Here is a 27171-nt window from a genome sequence, read left to right as displayed (position 1 = left end):
TGTGGCCCATATGCCTATGAGTGGTAATCCTATTATTGATGATGTGACAAATTCCAGTGACAACCATATTGGGAGCACGTGGTTTCCACACAAACCACCTGACCGTAGATCCCTTCCCTACCACAGCCCCACCTCTCCTTCATCTCCATGCCATCCCTTATTTACCATGTACATTTATAGCCCAGCAAATGTAGAGAGTACTGAGACGAGGAAGATCTCTAGCGAGTTACAGCATCATGCCTAACTTAGTACTGGGAGAAGGAGGAGGCGTAGAGCAGTACAAACTACTTGACCAGAAACACTTGTGCATTCTAGTGGTTCTCAACAGCCGATTGGACGAAGCTGTGTTAAAAGTAAAGAAGGACTTGAAGAAATGTCAAGCCCTTCCTGGAGGAACCGCAAGAGCAAGCGTGGATCAGGAGTGAAGGCGGAAGCTGAACGGGATGCCGAGAACGGAGAGAGAGAGAGAGAGAGGCCGGTCCAAGACATGAGGACCACACAGGCAGAAGGCTGGTTGAAGCTCTCGGCATCCCTGAGACCCAGGGAGTGTGCATAGAAGGAACCGTGCTGCCGGGAACGCCAAAAAGATTGGGGAGCCGCCGCAGAGCAAGAGAAGCTCCCGAAGGCCAGTGGCGCCCTGTGAGAGAGCCCAGATGCTCTGTAGGAGCTTACACAAGTGCAGTCCGTGCAGTTATGGTATGCTGGTTACCAGATAGGCTTGCAGGGTGGTGACACGACCTGAGAACTGGGGAAATAGGGTCTGGAACCTGCAACTATGGAAGAAACGGTTGATTGGACATAGGCATTTACTAAGGCTTGGCAGGAGAGTGAACCGAGCCTAGAACGTGGGAAACTAGTCAGAAGCTCGAGACTGGGACCCGCACCCGTATAAGGAAAACTGTGAAACTGATAGACAGTACATACAGTACTTGGATGGCGAGTAAGCCAAGTCTGTATGTGACACCTGAGCTTCAAAGTATATCCAGGCTGTTCTTCTTTGTCGGAGTACCTGTAGGGAGGAAACCAGGTCTGCCAACCTGAGTCAGGGACCCAACACAGTTTGGGAGTGCATCCATGTTGTTTTTTTCATCGCAGTTCCTGGTGGGAGGAAACCAGGTCTGCCAACAAGGGTCAAGGGCCCACTCCAGTTTGGAAACCCATCCAAGCTCCTTTTGTGTGTGCAATTGTGCCTGGTAAAAAGGAACCAGGTCTACCAATCTGGGTCAGCGACCCAGGGACAGACAAAACGCCTGAGGATGGCCAACCAGGGGACAGGATTATACCCCCACATTTTCATTTTTTATTTATTTTTTTCCTTTTTAGTTTTTTATATTTGTTTATACATGAACTTCTCTTAATTTATTACTGTTTTTATACATTGCTTTATAAATAAAACGGATGAATTTTTCTAAGCATTAACATCAGCCATTAGCAGTACCAAATTATTACTAAACAGTCTGCTGGTAGTTTTTTTTTTTTTAAACAATTTTTATTATTCTTATTAACAACAAAACCAAAACATAACCATCACACCTGACATTTTCGTTACAAGTTTTTGACATACAACTGCACGTACTTTGTCGATGTCTTCCCCCCCCCACCTTTGTAACTCGAGCTTCCACTATTATTCCGGGCTTCCCTTCTTTGGGGTTATTCCCCTTCGCCACTCTCGGCTGTGTCACATTCACTGGAGATGGTCTGGGATGTTCCTGACAGCGTGGCTACCATTTGTCTCCATGCTACCAGAGGTCCTATTTCATCGTCCTCCCCCCGCCCCCCTGGTGGCCGACTCGTACCATGCCATTGTTTCGGCATCTGCCCACTTCAGGAGGTCATTCCACCATACCTCTAATCTAGGTCTGCTGGTTGCTTTCCAGCTCACAGCAATTCTCCTTTTAGCCAGGATGTAAGTCAGATCCTTAAGTTTACATACATGTTTCAATTTGCATGGTCTAGTGAATCCCCCCAACAGATTCCATGTCCAAGTTAATCCCCTTTCCGGCTAGCCGTGTCTTAATTTCAACCCAAAATGTTCCCACCTCCGGGCACGCCCAGAACATATGGATCATCCTGGCATCTTCCTCCCCACACTTGGGGCATTTTTGCACTTCCACTCTTCCAAACCCAGAGATCTTTCGGGGGGGGGGGGTCATGTATGCCCTATGATTGACATATAACTGGATCTGCTGCAGCCTTGCATTCCTAGACACCTTTTTGTGGGATCTTTGGGCTCTTTCCCACTGTCTGTCTTGCATAGGTTCTCCCGCCTCCTCCTCCCATTTCTGTCTCTATTGGAGCAGCTCCCTACCCACTTTGGACATTGCCAGTTCGTAGATCCGAGATGTCTCGTGCCCTCCCTCCGAAATATCATACATAGTTTCTATGACAGTATCTGGTTCTTCTGCTAATATTCTTCCGGGCCACGTTTCCTTCACCCGTCTTATTATTCTGGTATAAGTGATGTGTTGCCCCATGTGTATCCCGTTTCATCCACAAACGTTTCAAATTCTAGTGCCTCCCCTTCTTGCCATAAGTTGCCCAAGGTCGCTAGACCTACCGGCTCCCAGTATTTACGGATTTCCTCAATTGCTCTCCCCCCCACACATGCAGCGCCACAAGTGGCACCTGCGGGGAGCATGGGGTTGGGTTGTCTATAGCTCGACACATCTTGTGCCACGTCTTCCACCCCGTTTCCAGCAATCTTAGTCGCCCCCTGATCTCTGGTTTGTGTAGCCATATCAATTCTTTTAGGAAATAAGGGTCACGTTCGCCCCTCAACAATCTGGATTCTGTTGTCTCATCTTCCGACAGCCACCTCGCAACAAATTGTAGTTGCGCTGCTATGTGATACATTTCAAAGGTCGGCAAGTTTATACCGCCTCTACCGTACGTGTTTTGCAGTTCCTGGAATTGTGCCACAGGAAGCCTCTACACATGCTCTGGAGTTTAGTAAAGAATCGCCTTGGCGGCATATGTGGGATATTCACAAAGAAATGTGATTGCACCCCACAGTTGTTGAACTTTTTACGAGGAGCCGGAGCAAGTGTAATGGAGATATTTCCCAATTCCTCAGGGTCTGAAGATTCCAGAACTATCTTTTGTCCATGAGATGCGTACCACTCCCTTTGGCCTGGAAAGACCAAACTTTTACTTTAGCTTAAACTTAGATGTGAGGGACAGAGTTAGGATTCTGAAATAAGACATTGGGACTTTTGCTTTGGACATTCTGACACTAGTTATTTTAGTTGAGGCAGGGAGCCCCCCTCTTAGAGTTAGGAAGAGTTGGGGTTTTCATTTCCTTATTAACCTGTGAATAGAAGTTTATAACAATCGCTATAACCCCTCCGTGTCAGTCTTACTTCTGCTCCCTTACAATAACGATAAAATAATCGCTGGTGTAATTGTTTTAGATTAACAGAGAGATTCCTCTTCTAGTGGGCTGCAATATTCTTGTGTGAATTTAGTCTAAAACTTTTGAAACGTATGTTTGGAAAAGCTTAAGTTGGAAGATAGCCAGGCTGTCCATAATGCCGATGACTGAGGATTGGATTGAATATATCTAAAATTGTCATATCATCGGCTTTCAAGAAATTTGGTCTATTCCTCCAATCCATTAATTGAGTTACTCTACGCGCTATATATCTGGCTCAAAATGCACAAGAGGCTGCACTAGTGGAAACGGGGATACTCATTTGGATAAGAACTGACATGGACATAAATATTATGACCGTTCAAACTGGACATGAAGGTCAATTGCTTTAGTTGTTCACTAGGATGTCTCTGTGTTTGAGATATATCTCTTATTTCTCCTATTGTAAAACAACAAACATATGCTCGTGCCTGATATTCGTTACTCTAGAAGTAGATGGGCTTACCCTTAGCAGTGGGGGATCAACTCATTTCAGAGAGCTGCCCTTGAAGGCATGTAAATTGGGTCCAAAAATAGTGATGCTGCATTAGGATTCTCTAAAGAAAAAAGTTTTTAGAGAAGTGGTTTATAAATTGTGATGTTAAGGAATTGATGCTCATTTTAACAACTGAGTTTCCAAGTAGGGTGTTACTTAAAATGAGTTACTTAGCATGTGGTTTCCCATCTCAAAAGTAGTTGTAATACATCCTGTTAGAATTGAGCAGCAGGGGAGTTTCATATGAATTCAAAAATTACAGTCAGTGTTTTGACTATCCTAGTGGTCAGGATAATAGTAAAGTATGGAGAGAGGGGTTCTAATCAAGGAGTAGATAAGTGCTTACCATTCAGGAAAGTGTATGTTCTTTTTACCAGCACGTGGTACATGCATGTGGCTGGAAACATGTGGTATCATTCTGCCAAACGTTCTTCGATATTGGAGCTGCGTCCCGTTTCCAAACTACATTAGTGTATTTAAAGTATCTGTATCAAGACAAGCATTGTCTTTTGTGTTACGTTTGTGGTATATTCTACCTGATACTTGGACTACAAAGTCAATTCTTTGATCAACAAGAACATATGCTCAATTAAATGAGAATGGCATTCTTCAAACATGAGTATCATTGTGTACTTTGTGACGAAATAGTTGCAGATGTCATAGAAACGCATATAATTTGTGATCAGTCATGAGACCAAGTAAGCCTATGAAGAATTATTACAATCCAAGAACAAGAAAGAAAATCAGACAGTTAGCCATAGTGAAATTCGGCACACAGTATAGTTCTGCTAATTTTAAAATGGGGAAAAAATCATCAAAAAGCATTGGCATGTATTAAAATTGGATCATATAAAAACAAAATGCATAGAGGAAGTTCCCAAACTCATTAATTTATTTTATCTTGTAGAAGCTCAATGTTTGAGTGTTGGCCACATCTGTATAAACCTAAGATTCATCCAATATTTGATCAATTATATTAACATTATTTGAATAAACTCATTCTATGAATTTATCTCCCATTAATGTTCCTGTCAATCCAATATACCATAAGATAAAGAGACAGACCTTAGCACAGCAAGTCACAGATGAATCTCTTCCCATTACAAATTAGTTTGATAGTGGTACTTGCTTGATTTTAAATATATGGAGAGCAAACAATTCCCCCTAGAGTAGTCATTGTTTTCTTTAACCCACCGGGTGGTACAAATATTTTCCAGATACCAATTATAAAAGGTTATTATGTGAAATCATCAGTCTTTACAGATGTAGTTTACCTGAGTTGTTTGGTGTTACTGGATGAAAAGAGATTGGTATAGATACCTATGAAATTATTGTTGCGATAGTTAATCCTTTAGTTACAAAATTGCATAAGATGATACATTCTAACTATTGCATGGTCCAGTCTTGGTATGATAAAGATTGTCTGCAAACCAAAGAAGACTTCTGATAGAGCTAAAGAAATTAGAATCAAATGCAAGTTTTTGATATTTAACAGACAAAATATTCTACCCAATTATTGCAGGAATTGACAGAACCTAGCATCTCTAAAGGTCAGTGTCATTTTTTTGGTGTTAGTTCACCCAGCAATTTAAATACATTAGTCAATTTGATATCTGAAGATTGCTGGTTTGCGCCTTCTAGTTGTCCCTATTCTTCTCATAGAGATAAATATGTTGAGCCGCCAATTACTAATACTTTGTGTGTCACTTATCATCCTCCTCGTTTTTGTCTTCTTACAAGATCAAATCAGTCATTGAATTCCAACAAACCAAGGCAAAAGCCTTTGTCCCATCCATTTAACAATTGACCTATTTAAAGAAAAATTAACAATGTGGGTACCATTTAACACGAGTTGGCTCTTTCGCTTGTCATTCTCAAAAGCAGATATTGTCCCATCTTGAAAAAAAGGGATAGGGACAATCCAATTAGTGCTCCAGATAAGATGTTGAAGTGGGAGTATTTTATGCCCTATTTTTTCAAGTTTTGAGTAAAATTATTTTTTCGGGAGTAAAATAGCAAAATTGCGCAAACAAAATGCTTGAACTGTAAAACAAAAATGTTGTGTAATAAATATTTCTTTGCACCTAGTTATTCATGTACATTAAACGATCAGTGTCTACCTCTTCAGATGAGACAGTTATGATGGTGTTTTGTTCTGTGGCTCAGAGTCTACTGGTCCAAACATATCCATGGAGCGGTATGGATGAATGTAAGGGGACAGGCTTTAATCTGCCAGTTTCCTATTTATTGCTGGGAGTATCTTTACTCACGGTTTTTATTTTATGAGGGTTTGGCCTATTTTTAGGGTGTAAAAGTGGTTGATGTACCCCTAACCTGTAGGGCTGAATCCAATTAGAGGCCCATCATGGATAGCCTTGCAAAGATATATTGCAAGGTTCATCTGCATCGGCTAGAAGCATGGCATATAAAGGTACTGTAATTACACATGTACAATCTGGGTTCTATAAAGGCATTGGTACTGTGGATAAAAACTTCCGGTTATGTCTTATGCTTCGGAAATGTATGTGTTTGTGTCCTTCATTGACTTAAGAACGGCTTTGGACTTTGTGCCAAGAGATTGTCTCTGGAACGCTTTGAAGGTGCCCCTTCTATTTTGGTCATAATTCAGGCTTTATACTGTAACTAGCAGGTGTACCCATGCTTCACATGGTAATTCCTACTTCAGTCCTAGTTTGAAGTTTATTTAATGAACTAAACCAATGCTTCTTTGCAGACAATATTGCTAGTCTTTAGGAGCTAGTGTGAACAAATTGACTGTGTTTCCATCTCATGAGCAAGCCACATAAACCTGCCCGTGAGAAAAGCATGAATCCCCTGAATCGGTTCTAGCTACTTTGAGTTGGTGCATTCATGTTGCACAGCAATATTATTGGTGTCCTGCTCTTCGGCCGAGGCAGCAGCAACCCCAACATAAGTGCCGTACCGGTAGGGCTGAGGCGTGTAAGCTTCGTACTGTTCAGATGGCATACATTCATCAACTTCCGTGGGAAATTAAGTTTCTGTAATTATCGTGAGAGATTTGCCACGATGTGACCGGCAACGTCATTGAGGATACTAATGAAGTGATATGCACCGTTTCCTGTCATCCGCATTACTACAAAAGCACCGTATTGTGTCGCCCGCATGACTTCAAAAGTGAGTGCTGCTATGTCCGCTCGAATGCTGATAGTGTTGAAAGTTTAAGAAGAATGAACTAGTGACATTTTCATGAACTGCTCAACCTTAGGAGCAATGAACGTAGAACTACGGCAGAACTATGGCACAAAAGAGCCATATGGCAGGGGTAAGCATTGCATACTGCTTAAAAGGATAGATGCATCTGAAAAGGGTATATTTTATACTTCTTACATCGTCTACACCATGGAACCTAGCCACATGCCAAATGTCAGGTCTGTAGCATGTTGGGTAGTATGCTGAACATTTCGAACCGACACATATCCACAAATTTCCTGCGGTAGCGGCCATGTAGTTATGGTTAAGTTGCTAAACCCATATGAAGAACACTTTTTGGGCGGCTTATAACTTTGCTCCCCGTGGACGGATCCTCACCACCTTTGCAAACAACGTATATGGCCCACTCTGAATTACTTTGCAAAGTTTGGTGAGGTGTGGTCAAGAGGGGGCAAAGGTCTCAAAATTTATTTTTTTCCCATGGACATAATGGGAAAAAAACTTTGCTCGCACCTACAGCCCAAACTGCTGGACGGAGTTTCACCAAATTTGCGGCAGGAACGGCGGCATGGTCCCGAAAGCGTGCTTTTGTTAATTTGGTCTAAATCCATCCAACCTACCCTCAATCTACTTGCAATAGGAGCCTATAACCGCTGAAATGGGCTCCACACCCATTCCTCACATGCCACCACCCTCTTACTCATGCACATTGCAAAATGCATTACTGGTGTGTGTGCCCTCAAGGCCTAGGCTCTTGAATGCATGGCCTACGGCCTTCTGCCATGTATCCAAGGTCTAGGCCTTGAACACAGTTTGCAACACTAACACTACTGCAACCAATCGGCACACACTGCACTTTGCAAGCACCACCGTGCACCGCATGAAGACTGAAACATGCCTTCCTGCGATGCGTATGTGTCAGAACGCGCCCTGCCCTCCCCCTGCTCCTCACCTAGTCCTTCAGGATTGCTGTCCTTGGAGTAGGATGACGACTTCTTCCGGGATCTTTGGGTTTCTCTTAGTGGTCTTTCTTTTGATCTCCTATCATGCAAATAGGGTCTGGCTCCCTCGGAGGCCACCTTGACAGGGACTGGGACCTGTCTTTGGGGGACCCCGAGGAGCCAAACCCCAAAACTCAGGGGAAAAAGCCGGAAGGCACCAAAAAAACCCTGATGTAGTGTAGAGGATTCACACCGCTGGAGGATAGTGTCCCAGGAAGAAAATATGTCGAGTCTTGAAGTAGATTAGGAGAAAACACACCGGGGCGTAGTTCTTGCAAGATGGCGAAGGTGAAGAGGTATTCTGCTGCTGAGTGAATACGAGGAGCTGGTCTTGTAAACTGATATAGAAGCAACGGGACACTGCAGTCGAGTGGCTGGAGAGGTATGGTCTCGCCGGTAGGAGGAGAGACGGCTTGAAATACAGAGGTCTATGAAAAGCAGGTAAAGTTTAGACATGCAAGGAAGCAAAGAATAAAAGGTCCACTTACCAGATACAGATAGATACCACGAATGAAACAGGATGGAACACGGAGGACCGTGGAAGGAGGCAGACCCGAAAGAACGGATTCGAAAGCTAGAATGGCAGAGAATGCCGACAGGTAAGTAAAGTGAGGAAAAAGGTAGCGGACGAGCGCCGGAAAGAAAAGGAAACACAAGCTCAAGGAAGAATCGCAGCAAGGGAAGCTGGCCGAGACGCCGGGAGGGAGGCAGAACATTATCACAAAAGGCAATGGACGGCTGCTAAACGAGGTTAGCTGCGGAGCGATAGTATCGAAGCACAGATACAACGCACCAGGCGATGGGCGGGGTTTGGTATTATACACACGGCGGCCATGATAGGTAGTGAGGACTAGACCACATCACAGGAACTCTAATCGGCACTACGTTTCCAGTAATGCCAGCGTCTCCAAGGTCGAATCCTGACGGTATGATGCAGCCCTATGCTTCTCGGTGCATACCCTACAGCCTACGGGCTACGGTCTTCGACCATACATCCAATAGTGTAATCCTTCCACAGACCCACCGCACCTTTATTGACCTATGCATGCCTCTATGTGCCCAACTACAGGTTCCATCCACAGCGCACTGCCACTCGCGCTCCCACCCAATCTATCTAGTGTGCAATTCACTCCTCATCTGCAAAAGAGCTGCCACCACTCACCACAAAAGCAGTTCCCCACAAACAGGTTGCGGCAGAAACTAAGGGACCATTAATACAGCTGCCTCCAATCAGCACAGAAAATAGTAGCCTACGTATGTCACATGAACCACTTCTCATTCCCCCAGCCATTCCTTCCTTTATGGCCTCCGACACATGATGCTACATTTAGCAGACCCTGCCGCCGCCGCACTGTCTTCCGATGCACCATGGCAGCTTTCCCCAAAAATGTTGACGCACAGCATGCTTACCTCCAACCAACCACCGTCCGCGTCCAAACTTCTCCGACACCACGCCGTACCGCGATCCAATGACACTTCTGTCTGCATTTCAGTGTTTTGTAACAAATGTACCGGTCGGATTTCCACCAAACACACAAAAGCACGCTTTCTGGGCCAAACCCCCACTCATGGCGCAAATTTGGTGAAAATCCATCGAGACGTTTGACATGTAGCCATGCGCAAAGTTTGTCCCCATTCTGTCTCTGGGGGAAAAAAATCAGAGCTGCCCATATACTTTTTTTGTAAAGTTTGGTGAGGATTCGTCCAGGGGGAGCGAAGTTATAAGCCGCTGAAAAAGTGCTAAAAAAATATATATATATATATCGAGAGAGAGAGAAATAATGTTGCCATAGATCGGTTGTTCGAGGGAAACTGCTGCTTTCTTCCCTGTGACCTTAAGTGTGGGTTTTGGCCCGCCTGCTATTCTCAATGATTTGGTAGAGGAGATATTTGATTTGAGGGCAGACACCCCTTTTTTGAATGGCAGTAATCTGTGGATATCTCTATTTGCAGATAATGCCAACCTCATGTCCAGGACCCTATCCGGCCTATAGATCATGGGCAACACATTTCAAGAAATGTGTATACGCAAGGGGTTGGAGCTAAATGTGTCATAAAATGAAATGTATGACATCCCTAAAAAGCAGACGAACTAGCCCAAAGAGTTCAAAAAGTCTTTTTTTTTTTTCTTCGATCATACAACCGAATATTCAGTCAGCATTGTAGTTGGAAATGCCAGATTAAAGTGAGATGACTCTGCCAAAGTATGTTGGCGATACCATAAATTTTGCTAGGGATTTAAGGTTTTGGACTATTCTGGATGTTGATAACCGGCCGCTGTATATGGAATGGAGTTAGGGGACAATGTGATTTTGAAGGTCGGCTTACGAGTAAAAAATATTTTTTTAAACCACTGTTTTATTGAACAGAACTGTTGTGTTCCCCTTTTTTATGTACTTATTGATAAGATATGAAGGATCTTATTAATACAGCGGGTTCTGGTTTCACACATATTCGTGATTTAACTTGTACTTTTGGCCCCAGAACATGTTATCTTAAACCAGAAGCGATTTAGTATGGGAACCTATGTTTAGTTAAATATGTATTTAAGTATTGAATTATAGATTCCAACATTGACTAAAGGTTTGGTGTCCCTTCACAAAAATAACAATTTAGGTTTTGAGAGATACCATACTATTGTCAAGCCTTTCATGCAATAATTCCCCTTTCTAGGCTACATCTTTGTATATTACCACCAGCTGGTTTTACCATTCGTTAGTCAACTAATGATGTGATTTGTTGTCCTTATTGCAATTACTGCAAAGACAATAAGGTTCGCATTTTATGTGGAAGTATGAAGAAAATGGATATGCATGATTTTAAGATCTCTGGAAATAACCTTCAAAGAGGCCCTGGCCGCATTTTCCACAGCAGTCATCTGATTCTATTTGTATCAGACATCCGTAAAAGAGCCTGGTCCTTAAGGAGGACATTAATTAAATAACATTTTAGAAGGCACAATAGCTTTATCTGTCATGATTGTTCTACTATTTGAGCACTATTCAATTGTATGCTTGAAGAGAGAAATATACTATGTATCTTGGTGTATGTATGTATGTAATGAATGGCAGCATAATAATTTGAAATGTGATTCAGGACTTTGCTTATTGTATCTTTAGAGGGAATGATTTCATACGGATGTAAGGTTGTTCTAATCATATGATCATTTTTGGGTATGATTGAAATCTGGTGAATAATATTGAAGGATTGAAAACCATAAGCAGGAATGAGTTCATTGCCATGATATGCGGTCTTTTGAATGCATTATCAAACAAACATTTAACCTCTTCTGCAGCTGATAAAACGGCTGCACTGTCACCTGCAATTTATGGTGGGTTCTGCAAGGACATGGTCACCCACGCCCTGTGCAATAGATGGGACTTATTCAGGGCGTGGACGGCCACATCCTGATTAGCAGACCGATTTATTTTATATGGATGGTTAATGGTATGTTCTGACTGCACCCTGATAAGCAGGGGTCTAAATGTATATGGATGACTAATGGGATGTTATGACCACAATGTTTTGCCGGTGTTTCAGATGTTGCATGAATTCTTTGTCTTCCTAACTCCCACAGTTCCCTGTCTAAAGATCCTGCTCAGTAAAGTGTTGGGTATCGGAATCATAGCAGGATCGTTGATGGGTATGTACCACTAATCTGTTTTATTCTATTGAATTCAGTTGGCCCGTCTTCCCTCCCACCCATGAATATATACAAGTAACCGCTCTCCAGACTGTGCCTTGATAAATCGTGTTGGAGCAGCTATCGGGTTCTGCTGCCTTTCTTTCATGAAGCGTGAGCTGGCTCATGGCATGGCAGAGTTGGGAAGCCAGCCTACACAAAACCCACTCTGGTCTGAGGCCTTGGAACTAAAATACCCAATACACATTGATCTGAAGAGAGATCACATTCTGCCTCTTCTAACACTATCCACTGTTTGGCATGACTCTTGACATGACCCAAACGCATTAACTGTCTAAGAGGCTGGCATCCTCGCCTGTGCCTGCTGCATCTTCAAATTGTTCCCTCGTCGCTATCATTTCTGCTCTCTACCCCCACTGTGTTCTACTGTTCGGGCCTGTATGATCTACCCAGCACTCTGACAATGGTAGTAATTCTCTGCCCTGTTCCCCCACATTGATAACTGCCACAACCTGGCAGTGTCTGATTTGGAGCCACCCGCAGTATTTGCTGGGAGGGAGTTGAATAGGAATAGGGAGCAGCAGCAGCTGGGTGGTCTACTAGAGGGGAGCAGCGCGTTACCTTCAATCACAACATTTGTAAATATATCTCTCTCTCTATATGCTCTATGGATGCAAATAGTTTGAGGAAACCTCTCCCTGATCCCCTGCAAGTATCCAAAGCTCACATTTAGTAGACATTTACTGTGTTGCCTGGTCACTCTGGGACTGAATTCTTATCCCTTATGGTGTGGATGGACCTCTAGTGTTTCCAACACCTCCATACAGCTTTGTGCCATTTTCCATGCTTCCCTTACTTTACGCTAGTGTATTCTGCCGTCTCTGTGCTTTCCTTTGCTACTAGGTATTGCAAGTCCCTTTCCTGCACCAATCGTCATCCTCCAAACCTACGATGATGGCATAACCGATGATGCAAGTCTCTCGTGTTTGGCTTTCTCCCACAGTGAAACTCCCACAGATCTTTAAGATTATTGGGGCCAAGAGTGCAGAGGGCCTGAGCTTCAACTCTGTTCTGCTGGAACTACTGGCCATCACTGGGACCATGGTCTACAGTATTGCCAACAGCTTCCCGTTCAGGTAAGGACTGGTGCTGCAAAAGGTGGACAGGTGGTCCTTCAAGAGGCATGATGAGAGCAATTATAAATCATGCATACGATCTGTCCAAGATGGATGAAGGGTAGCAGTGAAAGACTTAGTGTGTAACTCCTTAACTGCCAAGGGCATATATTTTCTCCCTCAAATACATAGGAAGTCAGCGGAAGCTCCACCCACTCCTGCACTTAAGAGGGATTACTATAAGACTTAAAGGCAGGGGGGTCCAACTGCAATTCTCTATAGTCCAATCTACCCCAGGGTTTCAGAATAGCCATACAAGATTGTATGCATAGAGTAGATTTCAGTGGCCACTATTTAGGCAATGAATGGTTATCCTGAAATGCATTCTTTATTTGTCCTTTGAGGAGAGTGGATTGGAACGCCCTGGCTAAAAGGAGAACCAATTGCCCCCTTGCTGTCGGCTAGGGTTTGCCTGCTGATGGTAGGGACACATGTCTAATCCTGCAAAGAGCAAGATCAAACATTGAATAGGCATGCAGGCTAACCATGACGACTGGTGGCTTTTTTTTTTACCTGGAGGGTTGTTCAAGTTTGCACAGATTATGGCGAGTGATCAAGACCCCTCCAAGAATAATTATAAAATAAAGGTAAGGTAGAGAATTTTACATCATGCTTTTTTGTGAAAACTTGGGTAGCAAGCCATGCAATTTACAACCGGTTCTATGGGGAAACATGAAAAATTCAGGTTCCACCCTCCAATTAACTACAGGACACATCCGCGTTTTGCACCACATTTTTAGGTTGGCTTTGCCTGGTGTGCACAAAGTAAATTGGCTCTGTAAAATGTTGCTTAACGCTGTTTATCGTTCCAGTTATGCTCCATGCCATGTCTCTTGCTCTCTGCTCAATTGGACCCCATGTGGCTACACCTGTCCTCGTCCTGTCCCAGCTCTTATTTCCCAAGGCTTTCATTGTTCAGTTCTATCCCCATTTGGCTCTCGGTGCCCCAATTTTTCCTTTGCATCCCGTTACTTAGTTTGGATCTTTGCTGCCTCACCTGTGCTTGGGTCATCAGCGTTGAGGCAGACAAGTATATTGCAAAAGAATTCTTTATTTTGACTTCAAGTGTGGAAATACAGTAACTCGATAACAAAATAACTTATCATTCTCTAGAAATGTACCTTGCACATTATTATGATATTTATTGAGCACGGACCAAGCTTCGAGAAGCAACAGAGCTCTTTACAGGGGAATACAGCAATACAGAGACATAACGGAGCGCTTTACAGAGGTAAAGAAAGAGATGTACATCGAGGGTAGGTCACAGAGGAGGGGTACAGCTGTTCATGGTGGTGGGGAGGAGAGTGCGGGTGGCGTCTAGCGAGTCAGGTGGCGTGAAGGGCGACATGATGTCCTAGGTGGTGGGGAGGAGAGACTCCTTGAAGAGATGGGTCTTGAGTCCTCCTCTGAATTGTGGGGGGCGTGTCTGATGCTGCCGGAGACAAAGTTCAATAGTATTGGAGTTTAGGTGGAGAAGGCTTGTTTTCTGGTTCTTATTCTTTTTGCAACAATGGATTTCAAGTCTGCATGTGTCCTGGCTTCTAGTTATGCACTGCCTGCCAGAGATGCTGAGTTTTTCTGTGAGGTAGATGAGTGACTTGAGGGCAACTGCCTTATCGATGATGCTGCAAGATTTAAAGGTGATTTGTGCATACAGTGGCAGCCAGTGAAGGTCGTTGAGGGCTGGGGTGATGTGGTTGTATCTGCGTAGACCTTTGAGTGTGGCCGCGTGTAGGACGCTTCTCAGGAGCACAAGGGAGGATGATGGGAGGAATTCAAAGAGGGCATTGCTCCCTTCCAGATGGATGGGATAGAACCAGTGCATGAGCGGTGGATCTAAAGCTGTCCGGAGGGAGGGAGGTCTTAACTTTGCACAGGAGGGAGAGCTGATGCGAGCTGCCTGAGTTTTGTTAGCTATGTGTGTCTTGTCTTGAAGGAGAGATGTTTGTCGATGTGGAACCTGAGGGACTTGACACAGGAGGTGAGCTCAGGTGTGAAGCCCAAAGGTTTTATGGTTGATAGCCAGGTCTGTATGTGTGGGTGTTCGGTGATGTTGTTGAAGAGTAAGAATTCGGTCTTGGAGGGGTTGAGCTTCAAGTATGCACTGGACATAAAAGATCAGTGAGAGGCAGGCTTTGAGCCTGTCGATGTCCTTGATGGAGTCGATCTTGAGGTATACCTGTGTGTCGTTGTGATATTGGTGGATGTTGTGTGTGGCTAGGAGGGACTCCCAGTCGCTCAGTGTATAGATGGAAGATCATTGGTGAGAGGATGGAACACTGCTGGACCTCATATACACAGGTGACGGGTAGCATTGGCGATCTGGAGGAGTCCATCTGAACAAATTGCAGGCGGTTGATGAGGGTAGGACTTGAACCAGCGCAGGACAAGGTCACTGATCCCCATTTGCTGATGTTGGAAAGCTGTGAGCATCTGGTGGTCTACTGTGTCGAAAGCAGCCCATAGGTCGAGTAGTATCAGGAGGCGGGGATGGCCGTCATCCAGGATGTTGAGAGTGTTGTCGACCACCTGTATAGTTGCTGCGTCTGAACTCAGATTGGTCAGTTTGGAGGAGATTGTTGGTGTTGATGTGTTGCTGCAGTTGCGTGTCTTTCACTTTCTTGATGATCTTCTTACCCAGGAAGGGAAGATGGATGATGGGGCGATAGTTACCTTTGTTGTCTGGATCCAGAGACTATTATCAAGAATTAACTTAAACCGAACAATGGCACCAGTAGCATACTGGAATTCTGACCACCTATAAATTATGTGCTCCGTGCGCAATATTTCTTTTTTTTAGCCTGCTAGCCTGCAGTAACTTTGTACAGTGCTTTGGTAGGAAAAGATTTTGCTTTTTGACAAGCTCACTTTGTAATAAAGTGCCACTCACAAAATGTCCTGTTACAAACCGTTCCTTTTTACAATGATGATGTCACGTGCCTTCTGTGCAGCTCATGTGAAGGCAGGGCTCATTTTGATCAATTCTGCTGGTAGCCTTGAAGTCGAATTGTCAGTTATATCCCCTCACCTTGTTGATGCTTATGACAAAGACCCTAGTAGCGTGTTGTGTGTAGAGTTATCAATGTCTTGCTTCTGTAGTTGCCTGTTTGGTCTGTCCACATGAGGCATTATGCCATGAAATAATGAAACCAGTCTGTCTGTCTTTCAGTGCTCGCTCTTGTCCAGCGGCCTCAGATATAGAAGTTGGGTCAAGTCTGTTACAAGTTTCAGTGGTGTGCCTGCATTTAGTGGTTTCACTCTGTACTGCCCCAAGCGGAAGCCTCCTAGCCACTATTACTTGCTGAATTATTTCAGGAGAGTGGGAATAGAAATGTGGGATATAGAGAAAACTCAAACGAATAATTGTACTTCAATTATTTTCGACGCAGCTTGCTGCATTCATAAACTGAGCTCTCGGGCATAGCAATGGACATAATGTGCATTGGAACACACATCCATGATCACCCTTATTTTGGACGCTCCCCACATTGCACGAACAATAATTTTTTCTTTGTCAAAGTGCTCATGGAAAACCTGTGTAATTTTTTCATGACAGTCGTGGCAATTGTTTCAGCAGTTGTCTTTCAAATATTCAAAACCAAAACTATCTTTCAACTACTGTGACTTTACCATCTATATAACGAACGATGAGCACAGCCGGAGTCGTAGTAGACACACAAGTCGCTTCACCAGCCTGGATAGCTACGCAGTCTGACTTATTCTATCTATCCTGTCTTATAACTTCCAGTAAGCTGTGGCACTGAGGTCCAGCGGAATCACAACCCATGTCTGGAACATGATAAAAAGCCAACCGATTCCAAAGTTAGATTAGATTTCATTTTTGAGGTGCTCTTCAAATACGGTATCAGTTTGTATGTGTACTTCCACTGCACTGTCCATGCTGGAAACAAAATCTACCAGGCCTGTGAATATTCCAGGATTTGATGAAACTACAGTTTCGCCAGAGCCACCTAAGGCCAATTCAAAGGTACCATAAAAAGACACGCAGTCGATATATTTGAATAAAATGCACCGGTTTTTATCAACCTCCTCATTTCACTTCTTCACTCCTATGAGATGGCCTTCCTCCAGTTGGGTTTCAGTAGTCACACATCAGAGCATCGACAGCTTTTTTGACACTGGTCATGTTCTTTGATTTTTCCAGACAGTTGTTTTGTCGTTTGCTCCTGTTTTTGTCCGTGCTGCATCACCACCAAAAAGAAAAACAACAAATTCCTAGAAGTGCTTACAGTCAGCCCTATGAATTTTACTCTACCATGTTGCTGAAAACTACATGGTGGAGTAAAATAATTTGCAGATTGTTCAAGGTTTAATTCACACTGATAAGGTCCTAACCTTTCCACCTGAAATTTATCTTCATATGTTTAGTCCGGACTTATCAGAGGAAGGAAGTTTAAGCAGAGACTGTTTCTAAATCAAATGCGGATACTCATGTATCTGGAGAACTGAGTGACAGCAGATCCTGTCTGTATAAAGGCCCGCCTTTGCACCAGATAAGCACTCCTATTATGATGTCCTTTCTTCTTTGCAAATTGTGGTCCATTCGGTAAACAAGAAAGAGAAAGCGGGCTGCAGGGAGAGTAGGGGGTCAGGGAGGAGGGGGTCAGGGAGGAGGGGAAATGGGTTTGCGGGGGCAGGGGATAAACGGGGTGGCAGGTGTGCTGGTGGTGGCTCCCGCAAACAATGGAAGATGGGAGCTGAGAGGAGAGGAAGAAGATCAGTGGGGAGGTCTGGTGTCATAAAGGGTTTCTGGGGGTGAGCCCTGAATAGTGAAGAGCTCCCCTAGGAGGACAAACTGGTTGTGTGAGTGATCCAATTCGGAACTCCCCATTGCACAAAGAACAAACTGCAGAGAGAGTTTGAAAGTGTATGAATTACAAACCATATAAATCTGAAGCATGATAGGCATATATCAAACCATGAATGCGGCCTTTGCTTTTAATGGTGGCCAACACTGCAAAGACTGAATCATTTGCAGGTAATGGCTCAGTGGATTCGAATGATTCACCCAAGATTGCACACCTTGGTTAAACCGAGCTGGAATTTCAGCCATGACCTAAAAGTATACGCAGTTTTAAAGAGCTGATTTGAAGAATATTGTGTGAACGCTAAACTACATAAGAGATCTGTACAGAAGCTAGAAAGTTGGAAAGTTTATGGAAAAATAATTGGACTCTAGCTTTATTTTCCTCCTCCTACCTAAACTGAAGACTAAATGTACGAAAATGCAAAGAAGAATCTAGATGGACAGCTGTTACCCTACTGCAATGCACGCAAGCGCAGTTGTGAACAAAATGCTCTTGGGCTCGTGCCGAAGTCTGTGCCTGGTAACTCTGTTACATCTCCACTCAGCTGTGTTACTTATTAAAGAATGCTGTCACAATGTACTTGCAAGCAAGATGAAGTTAGAAATACAGTTTTCTGCACCTTCCAGTTTTTTTCCAGTTGAAATCTTGAAGTGATCCTGTAAAAGCCATGCAGGTGAGGCACAAGCCCTGAAAGTTAAAGGAGATGATAGTAATTAAGGGTGTTCACAACAATGCAGCGCAGAACGAGAAGGCAGTTCACAGCACACTATAAATCTGAATGTAAAGTATCTTCTGGGAAGAACCTGCTGAAGCGCAATGCATGTTGCTCTCACCAATCGCTGACCTATTCTCCCCCTCGGGAGTTCCCCACTTCTCCGCTCCCCCTACCCTGCAGGCAACCTTCTAGTTAGCTGGAAGGAAGGTAGAGGCTTTATTCTGTCTGGACTCAGTAATGCAGTATCCAACTCAATACTTGATACTTCCTTTCGACTTAACTTCCTTTTTCTGTGGGTCACCGAAACATGGATTCTCCCCTTGGGATCCACTACTCCTGCCTCTTTTTTTTCTTCAGCCACAATATGTTCACAACCCCTCAGACATCCGTTTGCGGTGGTGGGCAGGTATATTATACCATACTTCTTACATACCAACCGCTTGCTATCGCTTTACCCCATTTCTCTCTTCTATTCGTCTGCCCTGATATATGCAATATCTTTCCCCTTTCCAGCTTCCAACCATTTGTGTCGCTTCCCCTTCCCCCTATTTCACCCCCTCTCGGTCTAACCTCCTCTCCTCTGCTTGCGTCGCAATCTGTCTGCCTTTAATCTACTTTTATTCCCACTCTGTTAGCCTCCCTCCTCCACCTACACATTTTCTCTTCTTTCTCCTGATGATGCACTATCCTCTCTGAACTCTAATCTTGTAAATACTCTTAATGCATTTTATCCTTCTAACCCTTTTCGACCTTCGCACTGGCCTCTTTACCTTTGGCTCTCCCCTGAACTTCTGTCCATTCGCTCTTCTCTGTGACAGGCAGAACATAAGTAGGAAAAGAAAACTTGCCGCCATATCTCTCTCACCTCTGCACTCCTCCTATGACTCCTGTCATGATTCATGCCCCTGGTCATCATGGCCAAACCATCTTTCGGCTGGGGCCAGGTTAGAGGCTTCCATTGTGGCCTCAAGGGCCACTAAACACCATCAGGGACTCTCTTGGAGCCAGTCCTGGCGTCTTTGGTGCCAGGCTCATACTGTTATGTGAAGGACAACAGTTGTTGAAACAGGATGGCCTGAAGATAAAAGGACCACATTATTCCACCGGGGTCTACAGGGAGAATTAAAGGATGTCCTAGGACAAGTGGTTAATCCACCAAGAGACTGGGCAAAGTTCATCATTCTTGTTGTTCAGTTAGATCATAGGCTACAGGACCGAAAAGCCGATCGGATCTGATTGGACACTCATGCCATGCATGTCTGGGCAAAGGACAATGGCTCACGTTCAGTGGAGAACACTGTAGAACCCATGCAAATCGGAGGGGTATGGGCTCCCTTAAGTAAGGCTGAAAGAGACAAAAGAACGCAACCGCTATTATGTCCATACTGCGGAAAGTCAGGCCATTTCCTCAAAGAATGTCCAATAAAGCCTCAGAGGAGAACTGTTGGAGCTACAGAAAAGGAAGACGACAACAAGAAGATGGAAAACTACCAATTCCGGCAAGCGTAGAGGTCCGTTTGTCGAGCGAGGAGAATGAGCCACAGACCTCACACTTTGCATTACCTGTGATTTTGATCCATCACCAACAACTATCGCGGATGCATGCCGTAGAAGCATACATAGACAGTGGGGAAGTTGGAAACTACATAGACCAAGATCTGGCAGCAGAGATGGGGCTTCCCCTATGCAAAAAGCCAACTACTGAAAAGGTCACCACTTCTGATGGGACTGAAATAGCTTCTGGTCCAGTAACCCATTGTACAGCAGTATTAACCCTTCCTTGCCAGGATGGACACTGAGAATCTATTGCTTTCAACCTCATCAAGGCTCCTCCGTTCCGGTTGATTTTAGGGATGCCATGGTTAGTAGCTCACAATCCTCAAATAGACTGGCTTGCAAAGAAGTTGGCCTTTTCCAACGACTGTGCTCTCACTTGCTACCACAGAAAAAAGCAGAAAACGTATTCAGACATCTGTTCTGGGAACAGCAACAGTAGTACTGGGGGTTACAGCTACTCTACCAAGCGAATACCAAGATTTTAAGACGTTTTTCAGAAAGAACAAGCTAATACCCTGCCGCCACATATGCCTTATGATTGTCAGATCGATCTCATACCCGGTGCACAAGTTCCTTGTGGTCGAATTTATGCACTCGCAGAACCAGAAAACCTCCATTTGAAATCTTATCTAGATCAGTACCTGGCTAATGGGGTTATCCTCCCGTCTAAATCACCGGCAGCCAGTCCCTTATTCTTCATTCCAAAGAAGGAAGGGGACTTGAGAACTTGCATCGACTATCGCGCACTGAACCAAATCACCGTAAAAAATTGCTATCCAGATCTACACTAAATTGGACCTTAGGGGAGCATACCATCTCGTTCGTGTTAAGGAAGGAGACAAATGGAAAACTGCCTTTCGTTCCAAGTATGGCCTGTATGAATATCAGGTAATGCCCTTTGGACTTTGCAATGCGCCCGCTGCATTCCAGTATTTTATGAATGATGTCTTAAGGGAAATAATTGAATTGTGTGCTTTGGTTTATATTGATGACATCTTAGTATACTCCTCTTCAAAACAAGATCATGTCAAACATGTTCGTTCAGTTCTGCCAAAACTCTGTCAACATGAACTGTATGCTAAACTTGAAAAATTTTCATTTCATGTTACCGAAGTTGAATTCCTCGGTTTTATCCTCACTCCAAAAGGGATCCGGATGGATGTGCACAAAGTAGATGCCATGCTTAATTGGCCGTCACCAACTTTGTTCAAGGGAATCCAGAGCATGCTGGGCTTTGCAAACTTTTATTGCCGATTCATCCCTGGCTTTTCTCAGATAGTGCACCCGATCACGTCATTGTTCCGAAAAAACAATAAGAAATTCCAATGGACAGAAGAAGCAGAAAGGGCTTTTCTAGAACTCAAGAAAAGATTTACTTCCGCCCCAATTCTTCAACATCCTCGCCCAGATCTCCCTTATGTGGTTGAAACGGACTCCTCTAGCATGGCAATGGGAGCAGTTCTTTCACAAAGATATCCTGATACCGGCCAGCTGCATCCTGTGGCCTTATGGTCACACAAATTCACGCCTCCAGAACTGAAGTATGCTATCACGGACAAAGAACTTCTAGCTATCAAATCAGCTTTCAAGGCTTGGCGACTTTATCTCCTAGGTGCCAGACATACCATCACTGGGATTACTGATCATCGAAATCTTCAATACTTAAAAACTGCAAAAGCTCAATCTTCACGTCAGCTGTGATGGGCACTTTTCTTTGGAGAATATGACTACGTGATCACATATCGATCGGGAGTCCGAAAACGGAAAAGGTGATGCTTTATCCCGCATGGGTATTGATGAAAAAGTGTACACAACCCCAGATCCAGTAGCTATCATTCCGAATGACAAATTATTAAGCCTGACGACAACACTAACCCAAAGTGAACTCCATAACAAGATCCAACTCTTCATGAATCCCGAGACCTTACAAAAATGGAGTACTCAAAACGAACATCACATAATTAAGGATCAACTACCATATTTCAAAGATCGTTTATATCTGCCAAGTAAAGAATTACAAGAGCAAGTCCTCTCCGGTTATCATGACTCTTTGATGGAAGGTCATCCAGGAATTGCCGAAACCTTAGCCAAAGTAAAAAGAAACAATTGGTGGCCAACATGGTGCAAAGACATTATTCACTTCATCCTTTCCTGTGGTGTGTGTGCGCACAAAATAAATCTCAAAAGCAAAAACCAGCTGGTCTCCTACAACCCTTGGAAATTCCACCCGCACCTTGGCATACACTTTCTCTCGATTTCATCACGGACTTGCCTCCCAGTCAAGGATTCAACACCATCCTAGTGGTTGTAGATTTATTTTCTAAGATGGCACACTTCATTCCATTTAAAGGTCTTCCAAATGCATCCAGTCTGGCGAAGGTGTTTCTGCAACATATAGTACGAATACAGTTTTCCTTCTGTCCTGATTTCAGATCGAGGTAGTCAATTTGTATCTAGCTTCTGGAAGAAGTGCTGTTCAATGGCTCAAATCGATATTCGATTATCCACCAGCCATCATCCCCAAACGTATGGCTGAACAGAAAGGACAAACCAGACGCTTGAACAATACCTACGTTGTATGTTACACCAAGTTGAAGAAGGTTGGAAGGATTTACTATGGATAGCAGAATATGTCTATAATAATTCCCTGCATATCAGCATGGGACAAACTCCTTTCTATACCCTATATGGTAGGCATCCACACACCTCTGAATTGATGCTCCCAGGGCTCTGAAGATGCCAGCGGTGAAAATCTTACATACAACCATTACTGAAGCCTTCAAAGAGGCAACTGGACATTTACTTCAAGCTAAAGAAAAACAAAAGAAATTCCCTGATCAACATCGCAGAAAGGCTCCTGATTACCGAGTTGGAGACGAAGTCTGGTTACCGACAAAACATGTGCCAATAAAAGGAACCCGGACCTTTCGTCCACAATATCTAGGACCTTTTACCATTAAGTCTCTAATAAACCCAGTAGCTGTTAAACTAACCCTGCCACCAAACATGAAGATCCATCCTGTATTCCATGTATCACTCCTAAAACTTGTGCAACCTGGAACTCGAGTGACAATACCACCAAAACCAGTACCAATGGAGTGCTGTCATGATTCATGCCCCTGGGGCTAGGTTACAGGCTTCCATTGTGGCCTCAAGGGCCACAGAACACCCTAAGGGACTCTCTTGGAGCCAGGCTCACACTTTTATGTGAAGGACAACATTTGGATTGGGACTTCAGTTAACATGGAAGCACTCGCATAGCTCATTTCCAAAGAACTGAGCTATGCGGTCTAGTGTTTCGGGTGTGGCCGGGCCTGGGTCTTCTTTACCTGGAACTACTTTACCTGGGCTATATAAGCCACACCCAAACGGCAGCACATGCTTCGCGTTATTCTGCAGTTAGCAGCGTAATGCTCACCGTGTCCAGTTCTGATCTCCAGTGTTTCTTGCATCCTGCCACATGCTGAATCCTGTATCTGGAAGAAGAACACCACCATTATTCAGCGCTTACCTGTCAGTAGCAGCCTGGCTTTGGTCTTGAATCTTCCATCTTCAAACTACCACCTGCTGCTCACCTGAATACACGCAATCCGGGGATTCTTTATCACAACGCCTCATCCATCTTTAGAACACTGCAGCAACCTTAAAAAGACTTTATTAGTGAGCGCTCACTCACGGCCACACAAGGACACCGAAGACCACTTACCAGGTGCAGTCTCTCCTTGATCTCAGAACATCACAGCGGCCCGGAACATCATAACGACTTGCAAAGGAAGCGGGCGCAAGCACAGCTTAGCAAAAGAAAGGGCAAGAAAGCGCAGCGCACCGCGCATTCACTTACCTTGCTGGGATCCTCATCCTATACAGCAGAGCAACGCCAAAACTCTCCAACTCATCTGAGGGAGACATTAATAACAACAAAAAGGGAAAAGGGGAAAAGGGGAAGATAAAAGACTGTAAAATAGTAATACCTACCTCATCAAGCAAATCGGAGTCACAGCAGGCCTGGACCCGAACATAGGGCAACGCACCAGTGAAGCAACTAGGTTGTCGAACGCCCACACCTCCAATGCGCTCCTGCACAGAGACGCAGGACGGAGAGCAAACCATACCTAATATTAAGGTGAGGAGAGAGACTAGATTTAAGGGAGGAATTTGAGGCTGAGGGAGGTGGGAATCATTCCAAGAGAGACATTTAAGCCTTATATCCAGTTCTCCTATATTGCAGGCGGTATCCACGTCCAACACACTATCAAGGGAGAGGGTTCGAGAGTGCTAATCTTCCAACCAGGTCTGAGTGGCGTCCCCGTGGATATCAGGTGAGCGTAACACTCCTCGCTGTTACTGGCAAAAAAGATGTACTATTCCGATCTCATCCTTTCATACTCTCCCCACACTCATCGACTTTTTTTCAGCGTCTTCATCAAATCCTGTCTCTGCCCTCCCAGCCTCTCTGCTCTCTTTGTTCTCTGTCGGACTTTGCCACCTTCTTTTCTGAAAAGGTCTGCAAACGTCGCTCTTCTGTCTCTTCCAACCATTCCTTTTTACCTCTCTCTGATTCCAACACAGCTCACAAGCTTACTGGTGCTCATCCTACTGCTTCTTCCTCTGACCCTATTCCCTCTATTCTGATCCCAGAAATCTACCCTTGGTTACTACCTCAACGAGTTCCCTTATTAATTCCTTCCTCTCCTCTTCTATTTTCCTTCCTCTTTCAAGAAGGATACTGTCATTCCAATCTTAAAGAAGCCTTCCCTTGGTCCTCCATCCCCCTCTAACATTTGTCCTCACTCTCGCTCTCTGTTTCCTCTCCAAGTTAGTTCAGCGGGTGGTCCATACCCAAGTATCCTCCTATTTGTTTATAAACCATTTTTGAGTTTTCAATTATATCCGATCAATCAACATGATACAATTAACAGCAGCAGACCTTCCTTCCCTCTTCTTCTCCCTCCCAGAACCCGCTATCAACAATCATTCTTTATTGTCCATCCTATTGGTGTTTATTTAACAGCAAGGTAATCTTTTTACTCTGTTGTGCCTCCCCTTGCTTTTTCGCACCCATCTTGGATGCCCTGTCTCATATGATTGAGACACACTTCCCCCATATCTTTTGGTACTTTGTCAGAAATCCCCAATTTCTGTATATTGTCTCTTCCAGTGCTCAAAGGTCCATTCCCTCTTTTCAGTTGCCCACTGTTGGCACCTCACTATTTCCCCAGTTAGTTGCCAAGTCACCTTTGGCTATCATCATAGAGATATTGATCAGTTCCCCCCCCCCGTCCCTCCTTTAGGCTGCTAAGTCCCCCAGAGTATGGAGAAGTGTCGGATTGGGGCACCGTGGGATCGCATAGTCTGTCTAGGCTTTTTAATACTCCTATCCAGTAGGGTCTGAACCTCGTGCAGCCCCACAGTAGGTGGAAGAAGCTCCCTATCCCCCCGACCCCTCCTTTTCAGGCAGATATTGTCATCAGTCCTACCCATCTTGTGCAGTTCTTCTCTGGGATGGTATACTCTGTGAAGGGTCTTAAATTGCACAAGCTTTACATCTGTAGGCATATTTGCCTCTCTCATGGCTATCGGCGCTTCCACCCAGTCCTCCTCTTCTAGCAGGACCAAGTCCTGTACCCATTTTGATTTTAGTTTTGTGAATGTCAGGGACGTGAAATTTTTTATCACCTTGTACAATATAGTTACCACTTTATCTTCCAGCTTTTCAGTTGGTAATTGTACTTCCAGGTGGGTGTTCTCTGGTATATCAGAAATGTTGCTAGTCCATCCTATTTGTAAAATATCCCCTACTTTATTCATCTCACTAAAGTCGACGCCAAGTAATACTTCCAGACATCCGGCACTCGCCGGTCTACCTCCCAAACCAACTTTGTCAATGTTGCTAGCGATATCCGTGGACGGCCATGCTCCTATATAAATCTGGAAGTAGTGAGTTGACCTTGGTAAACACTGCTATAGGAACCTCAACTTGGATGTTTTGTAGTATGTATAGTAAAGTAACTGATGAGGGACTATTTTTGACACCTTGAGGGGCAGTATCTCACGACCAGTTATAAATTGATGTAAAATGCAAAATCAAGAAATGAAAACGCCTTGAGATAGTGTTTTGGATTCCTTTTAATTGAAGGTTTTAAGTATTGTAGCCTTTGTGGATGACACATGTTTAGTCAAGTTTACATTGCCTTTTTCAAATCCAGGCCCTGCTCACTTTCGTGAATGTCATCATAATGCAAGTGAAGGAAGTAAGTCATGGGTTCAATCCCACCTCATACGGATATGTCTTCTGTTTTCGAAGTGGTCCCCGTTGAGTGTGACTCAACCAAAGTGAGCAAGGCCTGGATTTGAAAAAGGCTAATTTGCCAGGGCATTATGCACCCATCGTATGTTCATTCTTGTGGATCTGATGGGAACAAATCCACATTGGTATGAATGTATTAAGATGTTTATTACACGTATCCCCCTATTTGGTAGAATTGTTGCCAGGATTTTAGTCTCACCATTTAAGAGGGAGTACGAAGAGCATAACTCCCTAGGTTTGCATTGTTTGTGGATGACCACTATGATGGTTGTCCTATATCATCTGTTAGTTCCCCTTTGTCACAGCTCTCTATACACTTGTTTAGCATTGGCTTTACCACCTTATTTCCCACCCTCTCCCAGTACTCAAGGGGAATCCCGTTGGGGCCTAGGGTTTTTTCTGTGCTTGCAGTTGACTAATCACCTCCTGTACTTCCTCAGGTGGGATTTCTTTGTCCAGTTGTCTTTGCCTGCTCTACAATTGTAGGCATTTGTACCCCTTATCCTTTCCTCATCAGGCCCCTCTACCTCTCTGTAGAGTCTCTGGTAGAATTGCGCAAACCTCCCCGTTTGTTCTCATTTCCCTGATCCATCTCGACTCATCCTCCCTTTTCCTTAACCAGACTAGGATCTTCCCTGCTTTAACTCCTACCTCATACACTTTGGCTTGCCTTCCTTGTCTCATCTGTTGCCACTGTTGTATATTGCGCAGTGACCGTCAATAATTTCCTTTGCGCCTTGATTATATTCTGTGTTATATATTTCTTTTCTTTCTTCTTCATTTCTGTGCCTATGTGCTTGCGTCTGTGTGCTGTGATGAAGCCTCATCCCTAGTTTAGGGACATCTA

The 27171-nt window shown here is 44.1% G+C and overlaps 1 protein-coding gene across 2 annotated transcripts in view; it reads left to right on the top strand.

Moving 5' to 3' along the window:
- Positions 1 to 27171, top strand: part of MPDU1 (mannose-P-dolichol utilization defect 1) — a 79154-nt gene that overhangs the window by 35556 nt on the left and 16427 nt on the right. For both annotated transcript variants that reach the window (XM_069644586.1, XM_069644593.1), the window contains 2 exons: positions 11676 to 11741; positions 12745 to 12877. In XM_069644586.1, the coding sequence (XP_069500687.1) occupies positions 11676 to 11741; positions 12745 to 12877 (199 nt within the window). The remainder of the gene's footprint in view (positions 1 to 11675; positions 11742 to 12744; positions 12878 to 27171) is intronic.

This window comes from Ambystoma mexicanum, chromosome 1p, assembly GCF_040938575.1.
Source record: "Ambystoma mexicanum isolate Mex_15411 chromosome 1p, UKY_AmexF1_1, whole genome shotgun sequence".
Classification (NCBI taxonomy): domain Eukaryota; kingdom Metazoa; phylum Chordata; class Amphibia; order Caudata; family Ambystomatidae; genus Ambystoma; species Ambystoma mexicanum.
The sequence above is the reverse complement of the archived record's forward strand: the minus strand, read 5'-3'. Positions and strand labels throughout refer to the sequence as shown.